A 12,129-nucleotide genomic window follows, 5' to 3' on the forward strand; every position below is an offset into this window, starting at 1 on the left:
GAATTGAGAAAGGCAAAGTACATGCCGAAACACGTATCATCGAAAAGGGAATTTTTTGAACCAAGTAAATAATATTACTCGAATAAAAGTTTGAGTAAATTCTGATGGACTCTTTTTTTCATTTAAAGACCATCTTTGGCGCAGGCTAATATGTGAAGACAACCACTCAACATTTTGAATTACGGAGTAGGGGAACTCTCTCCGTGCCTATCTTCACTTACCTGCGATAATAAATAAGCTTTCCAAGGCTTGAACTAATAGGCCGCAAAGGTTTAAAGTTGATATCCACAAATACTTTCCTCCAACTTAAAGGGCTCACACATTGGTGCACCCCAGAGGTTAATCACATTTGAATCCATGGAAACTACCTGGAGGTGTACCTAGTAGACGCACAGGAAAAGCAAATCAATGAAGACCTCATCAGAAGCCAGACTCTGAGTGATGTGGGAGGGAAAATAACCTTAAACATAAAAAAAAGCTCAAAGAATTTAACTGAACATTGACACACAGAGGAAAATAATCTCTGCCTTCAACCATACAGACAGTGAAGCCTTACCTAGCCTACTGACAAACAACTAAAAAGGGGAGTTCTCCCTCTAATTTTGATCCCATACCATCCCTATGGTTTGTAGCCCATTTTCTGTTTCCTATCACAGTAATGAAACAAGAAGCTTTAACCCAACTGAACCTCATTGAAAGAGAATAAAAGAATCTACCTTCGAGCAATGTGTTTTTAATGCAGCCCGGTGATAATCGGAGACAGAAGGATAAGGCTACCATTCACAAATGTGGAACTCCTAATCAGGCTGAATATGAATCAGCACATGTACTGTTCCAGATAATGATTATTCGAAGCAAGCTCACCTGAGAGACAATGTATTGCTGCTGACTCACTTCTTGATGATGCAGAGGCTGGCACCATCATCTACTGCTGCTTGGGTCAACTAGTGCTGCTTGGGTCTGCCTTCTGAAATGAAGAAACCGGGGTTCAGTAGGAATTTTTAAAACCTATTCAACACAGATGATTAAGAATTTTTATTATTAATTCCTTCCCCAAAATGGTAGTTGTAACTTTTTAGCAGATTTACATTTCAGGAAATGATTGCTTCGTTCATAGAAACAATTAGGGAATTACTCCCACAGAAAGAATATGCACTAGACAGCACAGCCACAAAAGAAAACCATCTCAGGTTGATTGTATGTCTCCCTTCAGCAGTGCCTTTTATATGATTCTCGTGTTATTTTCTTAATGATTTTTTACTGTTGGAAGCACACTGGGTGTTACCCACGACTGAAGACAAAGTACTTAATGCACTCAGTGACGTTGAAAAAGAAAATCTAATTCACCATATGAACACAATATGGGATTTTAATAGCTAAAAAAGACTTTTACACCCCATCTAGCGTAAGCTTTATATCCCCCTTATTTCCTTCCATCCATTCACCTAGACAGTATGGCACTGATTCAGTCAATTTAGAGCACTGAATACATAATATAACATATGATGACATAACATAATCTGACATGACAAATGTCTCAAGGGATGTAAAAAATGTTCTCTATAATAAAATTAAAATAAAAGCTGTTACCTCAGAGTGACACAAGATAAAAGAAAAATGCAACAATATAATCAAATAAAAACAAAAAAACTTAAAAAACATTAAGAATACACTACCGCTTTGGAATGCCCGCTCCAGTCTTTCCACAACCAGCCCATCATGGCTTTCATATGGTCCTACTGGAGCTGCATTGCCTGCAACTTCCCATTCATTTGTTCATATACATTTATACGTCAGTGCTGTGAGACAGGCATGGTATCATAAGAGAAACACAGACACAATGATTCAAGTTTATGGAAAACTTTATTTTGTAAAGAAGAGGGTTTGGAGACTGCCTAACTTGCCCGACGTCTATAATGGGAGTAGTCTCGACCATGAACAAAAATATAAGCCCAAAGTCAATCAAAACAAAAGTGTCTGTGTTAAACCCATGCTTGCCCTCACACTTTCTAATATAATGATGTGCATGGGACTGGACCATATAAAAGGGGTGCTTCAAAGTAAAGGTCAGGATAGTATTTGAGCTGGTTTACAGCTCCCTCCCCCAAGTCTTGAGCTACTTGGGATTCAGCATGCATCCCTCGGCTTTCAGAGGCTCTGCCTACAGTTCCTTTTACAAAGTTCAAACAGTTCTGGTTGCACAAGTTCAAAGTTCCTCCATGTAACAGTTCCTCTGTGTCACCTCTCCTCAGAAAGTCTGCTACTTATCATAAGTTCAAAATACTTTCACAGTTCACGACAGGTTGATGTATTGATGAATCAGAGCCTTTCGACTATGCCCAGTATTCCTTAGCCCCAGGCGGGACCACCCTGACACCTTAGCTCTCCTCATACAGTTATTCAGCAGTTCGACCTATCAGAGACTTTCAATGAACACACAGTACTTCCGGCCCTGTGTTGGACCACTCCGATACCTAGGGCTCTCTTTCAGTTTTCTCTTCTCATCGTGCCCCGGCACCTTTTTGCAGTTCAACTTCAGCTGTTCTCAATATCATGCCCCGGCACCTTTTTACAATTCCTAACCAAGTTTTCATGGGGTCTTGGCGTGCCATTTCCCTCAAGCATAACCTCCCTTCACTTGCTTCCATATTCGCTCTCTCCGTGAAGTTCACTCCTGTACACAATGTCTCTGTTCACTATAGCTCCTTTTACCATGTGTTAACGTACACGCAAACGTTCGTTACTTTGTTTCTCTCATCTTTCAACTTTCACAACGGACAATCAAAGCTTTCCTCTTCAGTGCGCTTCTTATCCTACGCTCGTCCTTGTAATTATCTTACTTCTTGCAACATTTCATCCCTCGCGCTTTTCTGCTTTCATCAACCGGTTCCCCTCTGGCTCTAAACTCCCTTGTTGTGATTTCTTGAATTAAATGCGAGGTGTATGTTGCAAAACAGCGCAGGAGACTAATAAGTCAAATATAATATTCTCAATTAGAACACAATCCAGAGAACTATGAATTATTGAAGAGTCCAAAAAATTATTTTCCCATATAGATGATTAAGTGTTTAATTTCTGTTACAGCCTATACAGGGCATATATTGGAAATTATTTTTGGACTCTTCAATAATTCATAGTTCTCTGGATTGTGTTCTAATAGAGAATATTTGACTTAGCAGTCAGTCTCCTGTGCTGTTTTGCAACATACACTTCGCATTTAATTATGTTCTTATTAGGAAGTTTAGGGGAACCTTGTATGTTGTTTCTGCTGCAGTTGACCACTGATCTATAATTGGAGGCCAGGCCCACCTCAATGTGTTACCCCCCTAAGTTTTTGGTTTTGCCTTGTGATTTATTTAATGTCACTGTTGCGGTCTCATCAACTGAAGACCAAAGGCTCCTCGCAAGCCCATCCAACTCTCCTGGGCAGCTTCTCTGGCCCAAGATAACAAACACCCTTCCACAGACTTCATTCTGGAGAACAGCTTTGTACTTAACCCCCTTCTAGCTTTCTGGAGACGTGGCTCCCTCCCCACGCTTTTGTTAGCCCCTTTACACCATAGGATCTCAGCGTCTCGGCCCTCCATTCTCTCCCAGTAGGTCTTGGGTTCTCTGAGCGTCCCAGTTCGCCTGTGTTCTCATACTCTGACTCGTGGACCTCCTCGGGCTCCAGCTCGCTCATTCAGTTTCTCTTGCTCACTCCTTTTATACCCTTGTGGTGTGCTGACAGTCCTCAGGTGTGTTCGTTCTGTATTCAGTGCCTGACTTCACCTTTTGTTAATGGGACATTGATAGAAATGGAAAAGTGCCTCTGTTGGATTTCGCCGTGCTTTATCAGAGCGGGGAGGTTTCGTCAAAGGGAAAAGGGGACAGTCTGTGGTCATGTAATAGGAGGGAATGTCGGGTAGGCAGTTATTGGAAAAAGGGGGGGCACCATGTCTCGCCTTTGGGCAATACATCCCCAATCCCAAAGGACCCTCCAGTCAGGTGATCCTCCCTCGCTCGTCCACCCCCAGGGTCAGGATACAATATCGATTGCCTTCCCCTGGCCACCTTTGTAGACAATCCCCCAGGAGTAGGGAGGGAAAGAGCCTCAGGTTTTCCACAGTGCTCAAAAAACATTCTAGTCCTTTGAGGTGCTGTGACAGTGTTTGGTGGTACCAAGTTTGGTGTACCAAGTTGGCTTCTCTTTCTCATTCTTGCATGCCCTGCTGGCTGATGTCTCTTCGAGCATGTCCTCTGCTACACTAGGGTATTAGTTAGGTAGATAGGCACTACAGCCCCGAGAGGTATGGAAGTGCACAGCTTCAAACATGGATACAGAGAAGGAGGTGAGAAATACTATTAAAACAATAGCGCCTTTACTTATTTTCTGAAGGCATACAAATCATTGATTCACATATATCTTCTGGACATACATGTTCTGGTATTTGTCTGCAATAACAGAACTCGATCTACTGAGGCGTCGAGTTGACTGATGTAATTGAAAAACATTGTACATCTAATGGTTGCTCTTTGTGGCCAACTTGACTTGTGCCATTTAAATCAATAGGTAAACGGGCTTTGTCCTTAAAGAGCTTTATGTGGTAGAGTGATAAGCTTGAAAGACCTAGAGAGAAACCAGGTTGAACGACAACTTAATCCTGCCCAAGAATAGTTGTGGGTAAAATGTTTTGGGAAATTATATGCAAGAAATACATCACTAGCGGTAAACTCAGAATATAACATGGGAAGCGATTGGTCTCTTAATTTTGATTATGATGAAATAATTGCTAACAGAAAAAAGGCTAGTAATTCACATGCAGCAGGTCCGAGCAACCTCTCTAATTGATTGTTCAAAGTTGCCCCAAAAAATTGGACCTGCATCTTGTATATTCTTTTCAAACCAATTGTGAGTGATTCAATGACTCCTCCTACCTGGAAAACCTCTTATGTGATCCCTATGTTTAAAAATGGTATAAGAACACATCCTATAAACTACAGACCCCTTACCATCATTGTCTCAGATAGTAAGATTTTATCATCATTCGTTCTGGTGGAGTTAGAACACTGGGCTGTGTGCTTTTGTAGACTTCAAAAATAGCAAATAGGCTTTAGGAAAAATATTGGCACAGCTCTTACTGGTTTCATAATAAAATACCTACAAGATATGTCATGAGGGAAAAATGTTAATTAATATGTGTGTTGTAAATCGATCTGTCTGCAGCCTATGATCTATGACCTGCAGTAGCTTAAACTAGCTAGGTTGGTACTCCCCGTAGGACTACTAAACATTATATAAAATCTTCATAGGGATTCAAATATCCAGGTTAGGCTTAAACACACTGGTCACCTTTCCAGAAACATCCCTACCCAGTCTGGGTTGAGACAGGGGTCTATTTTGGACCCCTGCATCTTCAATCTCTACATGACTCTGTCATTGATGAATATTTGGAGAATGTGGCTTTTGTGTCGCTGAAACTTGTTTCTTTTCAATTGTCTTGGCTGGCATATGCAGACAACTTCCTATTGTTTGACTGCACACAAATTGGTTTACAGTGCGTAATCAATGCTTTTAAGTTTTTACTAAGGATAATTGTCTTTCCATAATTGCTACAAAAACATTATATTTCACTACTACAAAGAAATCCCCAGGGTTTACAGGGATCATTGTCAATTCAAGACTTGACACAATGATTAATCCGATCTATCTGGGGTTTCCAATTACTGCTAGACCCAATAGAGGTATTACTCAAATTGACCTTTTACAATTGACCTTTTGCACAATGACATAATTACAGGGGTCCTAATTGACCTTCTGCACAATTCACCTTTATATTATTTTAGTTATTTTATATATGTATTGGGTTGGTTTTGGATTATAAATAATATAAGGGGATTGGGTGGGGGGTCAGAGGGGGTTTTGGATTGGGTGGGGGTGTTTCCCCCCGCATATATGTCCTAATTGACCTTCTAAATTAGGTAATTTCTCCCGAAGTCAATTCTCCTGAGGACAATTGTGAAAAGGTCAATTAGTATACAACCCCAATAGAGCCTACATTTGGGACTACTTATGTCACATGGCAATATTGCTAGCTGGTCAAGTGGGCAAAATAAACAGAAAATATGGTACATTTTCACTAATACCCATAATTACATTTTATTAGGGTAAAGTGGGCCCCAAATTAAATGATGGGGTTGAAATCAGGCATCCCTTGTTTATGGACAAATTGTCTAGAATCCTTGATGTGGTGTAAAACTCTGAGACTCTCTAACTCTGTTCTGGCAGCAGTTATTCGTTTCAAGCTGAGCCTTTTGTCTTTGGGAGCACAAGTAAATTGGAAGAAACTGTTGTTGTATCGCACATTTTTTTATCCACCTAGGGAGTCCATATTTAAGGATTTTCAGTCTCTGACAAAGGATCCTAAATTAATCCCTGTCAGGGACTTCTCCCAGTTATGCATAAACACCCTTCATCATTCTGAAACCCCTAGTGATGTCTTGTTACATAATTCCTTTGGTGTGAAATCAGCAATTAATCACGATGACTAGATTGAAATATGGAACGCTGTGCATGATTATTGCCTATCAACTCAACTTAAGAAAGAACATAAAAAAGATAGGAGTAGTGGTACCTTATCTCAAGTTTCCTAATGCTCAGCTGTGTGGACACTTCATGAGGTTTATGTTTAACCTTCTTCCTACTAGAGAAATACTATGTGTTTGAAATCAGCTCCCAAAAGAGCAATGAAACTGAGAATGGGAATCTCAAACATTTGATTATGACATGTCCAGCTCTAATTGCACTGTGTATCCTGCACTTTAAACATTTTGTACACAGTCTGTATTTTATAGATCTGGAAAATCAACGTTTGTTGTGGGGTAAAAGCAAGTCTCAATAGCTTTATCTTTCTCGTGCAACTAAAACTCATAAATGATGGGTGAATTAGATTTTCAATGTTAGTCAGAAGGTCTATGGTATTTATATTTGTTTTTTTAAATCATCTACTCTTTTTAATACTACTTTTAAAAGGTTGATATTTGATTTACCATATACAATACAAAACAAAGTTTGAAATTAAGTCTGGTTTTCACTGGAATTAATGAAGCTTCCTGAGAACCTGAGTAATGTGGGCTCATTTGAGGCTGGTGGAAATGATACGAGGTGCTGTGTTTTGCAGTATCTGCAGGCAGTAAATGATGATTTCAGATGATCCACCACCAATTTAGAGCCTATAATGGCTCTTGCGATGGTAGCACAGTGTGCTTCTGAAAGTAGAGATCTGATCTGATTGGGGAGCATTAGGTCGTACCTATTAGTGCTGAATAGATGAACGCTTGTGGGGCCATGGACAGAGTACAGTCCAGAAGTACACCTAATGTTTTGTCCATAGTTTGGAGACTCTAATTACCACGACCTCTACTTCACTATTACCTCTGAAATCACCAAAACCTCCTTCTGATCACTTGCACCCTCTGAATTTACCACCTCCTCCGTAACGTCTGAATTCCCTCCACCTCGTTTTATTCACTCTCACCCTCTGATGTTAACACCTCCTCCTGGACCCTTTTAACTCCTACCACCTCTTCTTTCTCTCCCCTGCTGCCACCTCACCACTCTCTTCTGTCTCTCCACCCTCTGCTTCTTTCATCACTCTCCATCCTCTAGCCTCCTCCAAACACATTACTTCTGTTTCTATGATCCTCACTGCCTGAATGGAGCTTGGTACTTTTATAGTTTGTTACCTCATCCCCCGGGATAGGTCGTCTTGTGATGGTCTGGGCTTGTGGCTGGAAATTTGGTGAGAGCTAGTATTGGCTTTCCTCGCTGTGTGCATGTGAGATAATTTTGGGCTCAAGGGGCACAGTCAAGTCTATTATAGAGGCATTTATGAATTATACATTGAAGAATTTGCTAATCATGGGGGTCAAGGTGTCCACACATTCTTTGATAATGTTGGAAGGGCAGCGCTCCCTGGAAACCCGGTTGGCTTGAGGTTCAGTATGATGGCTCTAGGGGTTTGAAGTCAAACAGTTACATGCTGGGCAACATATTAAAATCTTTAGGTGGATCTATTTTCTTGGTACAAATCACCAGGAGTGAGATCTGATACAGGATCTAGGTTTTTTCTTTTTTTACAAAAGAACAATTGAATTTGGGTACATTACATGGAAGGTGAGATAGTGAGAATTGTTGTACAGGGATTTCTCAGTCCCCTAACCATTTTGAAAAGTTCCTTTGCAGCATCAGATGAAGCACCTTAGCATCTATTATTTGGGCATAGAATGCCATTTTAGCTTCCAGAGTGGAAAATGTATAACCCTGTCTGGCTTATTTGAGTTTTTTTCAGTTTGCTTGGCTGGGAGTACACCTCCATTTGCACTCTGTTTTCCTGAGAGAAGATTATTGAGGAGTTACCATCTCTTACTGATACTACAGGATTTAATTTGCTTTGTCTTAATGGGTGCAATCATATCCATAATTTGGACTAGATAGGTATTGTCGGTGTGATCGACATGGTCCACGGTGCTGCATTCCTCTAAAGCAGAATTGACATTGATTAGGTGAGGGTCAAGATGACTGTCCTCTGCATCAGTGCCCTCAGCATCACTGTCCTCCGCATCACTGTCCTCTGCATCACTGTCCTCTGCATCACTGCCCTCTGCATCACCGATATTTCTGAGATAAGGAAACAGTGGTTACTAGTTGTATAGTGCTGCATTTACTATCAATGTAGAAGACAGAGTTTAGAATAGTTTATCATTTTATAGCATAATGTATATTATCCACATACAGAATTAAGTAAACACTGTCTCAGGAGGATATGCTAGCATCCTTAGTAGACATACAGAAGTACAATAAAATGTCAAATTACAACTCGCCTGTTGCTATGTCTCTTCTCTGCCACCACCATTGGTGCTCATGCAAAGCTTCCTCTGTTTCTATTAATGGGGGCTTAAACCCTCTAATTCATTTCTCCCATACCTCTCTCTCACTAACTACCTCCTAGCAATTAAAATATTTACAACATATTAAGCAACATTAAAAAGAGCTTTGATCAAGTCAAAGTTTTCATAATCAGTTAAACCAGTTACAAAGAGTTAAGCGTTAAAAAGGTTTAAGACTTAGGATTAGAGTTTTTTTTTAAATGTCTACATTTTTAAAAGAACAAAGTTCTAAAAAATATCAGACATAATAGTTACATGAAACAGATTTCCCAATTAATTTGCCCCTACTAACCACCATCTTGTGCTGCTGTAACAGGTCTTTTATGAGATGAGGTTTTTACAGATTCCTGAACCTTCTGACGCAGGGTCACCAGCAAGTCCGTCTCAAGGTGCAACACATTGTCCTGGCAATGACAAGCAGTTTTCGAGTGATTTGCACACCTGTCCTCTCAAATTTTGCAACCACCTTAACTTACAAGGCCTTCCTAAATAGGAGAGGGTATCCCCTCCCACACTGCACGCCAGCAATCTGGACATGTATCTGGCCACATAACATGAACTTGTGAAAAAGTGGGCGTTCCGAGGAACGGTCTGATGGTAGTCCCACGCACACCCACAATTGCGCGGCACAAGACCTATTCATGGAGTCCATCGCTCAATGTCTCGGCTGGGAAATGGCGACACACGCCCTTCATATGAACCGCCACCTGAAGGCAGTCGTAAGTATACTTGCGCGTAGGATTTGCAGCGTGCAGGTGGGGTTGCATGTCAGATTTCAGGGTGGATGTCAGATTTCAGGGTGGTTGTACTCAATCGGGGTTCCGTTGTACCTTAGAGGTGCGTGTAAGCAGTGTAGCAGTGTAGCAGGGTGTAGGAATGTGTTACGGGGGTTTGCATGCTGATCTCCCGAGTTATTGCCCAGTTACGAATTTTCATACGCATGTTGTTGGGGTGCCGGATAGAGTTACGGGAGAACCCGCACAGGATCCCTGACTCGCAGGCCTGCTTACGGGGAACCCCACACACTGTTTGAAGGTTGCAAGTATTTGCACCCAAACTTGCCAATACGGTTACTTTGCACTTTAGATTCCATGAATACATGGGGCGCGTATTTTTCTTTCTGCACGCAGGCTCACGCACTGTCCTTCTTGGCACGCAGTCCTTGTGTGATTTCTGTGTGAATTTCCATGAATCGGGCCCACTGTCTCCTTTCCTCCTAGAGCCCTATCTCCTTTCACTTCCCAGATCTGCGCTGCTCTGGCTGCACATACTCAGAGAAATGCTTCCCTGATTGCATTTCCCCCTTGCCTCTCCCTGGCACTTCCCCCTTCTCCCTCCCTCACACCCCTGCACTTTGCGTTATTGCACTTGTACGAACTGAATGACACAAGGCCTAGTAAGATCGTTTATTTTAACCTCCCTCTGTCTTCGCTCCATTGTCATTGCCGTGCCTAGAAACACTTGCGCATTGTAAATGTCATAAAAAAAGAAACACGGAATTCCAAGAGGCAGTCACCAAGAGAGAGTCAGAGCAGGATTAACAAGCCTGACTCAAGGCTCACAACATGTGTAGTGTGTGAAAACGGAATTCCACTTCCATTTACGTCAATTGCATAAACGTTAGTAAACTGGCACAAGTGTGCTTATGCCCGTTTTGTTTATCTGTTATGTTATGTTGGGTGAATTTCTAAAGCGCACACACACCCAGGGTCATCATGGCGCTGAGAAGAGAGGAGAGGAGGGAGGGATATAGTTCCAAGCTTTTGCAGCCATCACCGAAAAAGCACGCCCGCCTATGCGAGAGAGTCTGAAGCGAGGGACAGATAGCAGAAGGGCAGACGGAGATCGCAAAGGAAGGGACAGAATATAAGAGAGGAACATTTCCTGGATGTATTCTGCACCCTGCTTATAAAAGCCACGATGCACGATACATATAGATTTAAAAGTATCCTCTTCTCAATGGGAAGCCAGTGAAGCTGCCTAAGGAGAGGGGACACGTGTGGTTGGAAAGGGGGGGGTGAAGCACTGATCTGACAGCAGCATTTTGAAGTAGCTGAAGCCGATTTGTGAGGTAGCTGTAATGTACATTGACAGCAAAACACTTCTGCAAATGGGGTTACGCATATTTTCATTTAGAGCACACCACTATTTTGTGAACCTCACCCACATTCCTGTATGCATGGATTTTTATCCGCAGAGACAAATGTCAGGAGATTTCATCAACTAAAGAAAAGGGTGCAGAATGGTGAGCGTAACTGTATTATTACAAGAAACTCTCAGTTACCATTTCCATTTCTTGGAGAAGGGACCTTCTGTGAACGAACTATAATTTTTGGGTTTGCAGATTCTTTTCCACTCTGTGATAGATGGCGAGAGACTGTTGCAACATTAATTATTTTAGAATACTAGACCACATTGTTTATTTCCTGATGGATTTAATGAGAAGATTCATTTTTCTGCTTTTATGATTTGTTTTATGATAACTTGTTTTTTTTTAATGATTATCTTCTAGTCCTGGCTTATAAACTTTTTCATACATCAAGTTCTATCGTTATTTTGATCTTATTTTTGATACTTTATATTAGATTTTTTTGCATACTTTGGTTTCTTTTATTTGAGGTCAAGATTTATTTAACTAATTATTATTTCAGTACACCTTGAATACTGGGCTCATCCACCCACTTATTCTCAGAGATACAAACATTGCACTCCCAATCCCGTGCCCTGCACCATGTCGTCATGGGTCCAACAACGCCTTTGCATGTTGATGTTACTGCGTGTAGCGCTCGGTCACGCATTTCTGCCACTCTTCCATTTTTAGTGCTAAGCTAAGCTACACGATTGACATGTCCTTGTTGCTCTAGATCACAAGGACGTCATTTCATCAAAATGCCACGGGTAGCAGAAGTGACATCACACGACCATGACCTCTGATGACGGCACAGGAAGTGATGTCATTTGAACTCACCCCAAAGTAAGATCATGTAAAGCGATGGAACATGACCTTTCACCCCTTGACAAAACAGGAAGTGGCATCACATAGCTTTGTTCCTAAGTACACTATGGAAAATATCGTTGCGATATCACTATAATGTGATATACATTTCGTACAAGAATGGATGGCCATATGTAGCGCTAAGGTCAGTGTGTATAGGCCCCTATTACCAAAATACTGTGAATGCAAGCAGACGTCCATGGCCA

At 41.4% G+C, this 12,129-nt stretch overlaps 1 protein-coding gene across 1 annotated transcript in view; it reads right to left on the minus strand.

Moving 5' to 3' along the window:
- Positions 1 to 380: 380 nt before the first annotated feature.
- The window catches only part of LOC138515240 (uncharacterized), a 47,413-nt gene continuing 35,664 nt past the window's right edge, over positions 381 to 12,129 (minus strand). Inside the window, exons 4-5 of the mRNA XM_069630184.1 lie at positions 8,409 to 8,659; positions 381 to 460 (exon numbers count right to left, since the gene is read on the minus strand). Coding sequence (XP_069486285.1) covers positions 381 to 460; positions 8,409 to 8,659 — 331 coding nt within the window. The remainder of the gene's footprint in view (positions 461 to 8,408; positions 8,660 to 12,129) is intronic.

The sequence above is a fragment of the Ambystoma mexicanum genome, chromosome 6q (assembly GCF_040938575.1).
Source record: "Ambystoma mexicanum isolate Mex_15411 chromosome 6q, UKY_AmexF1_1, whole genome shotgun sequence".
NCBI lineage: Eukaryota > Metazoa > Chordata > Amphibia > Caudata > Ambystomatidae > Ambystoma > Ambystoma mexicanum.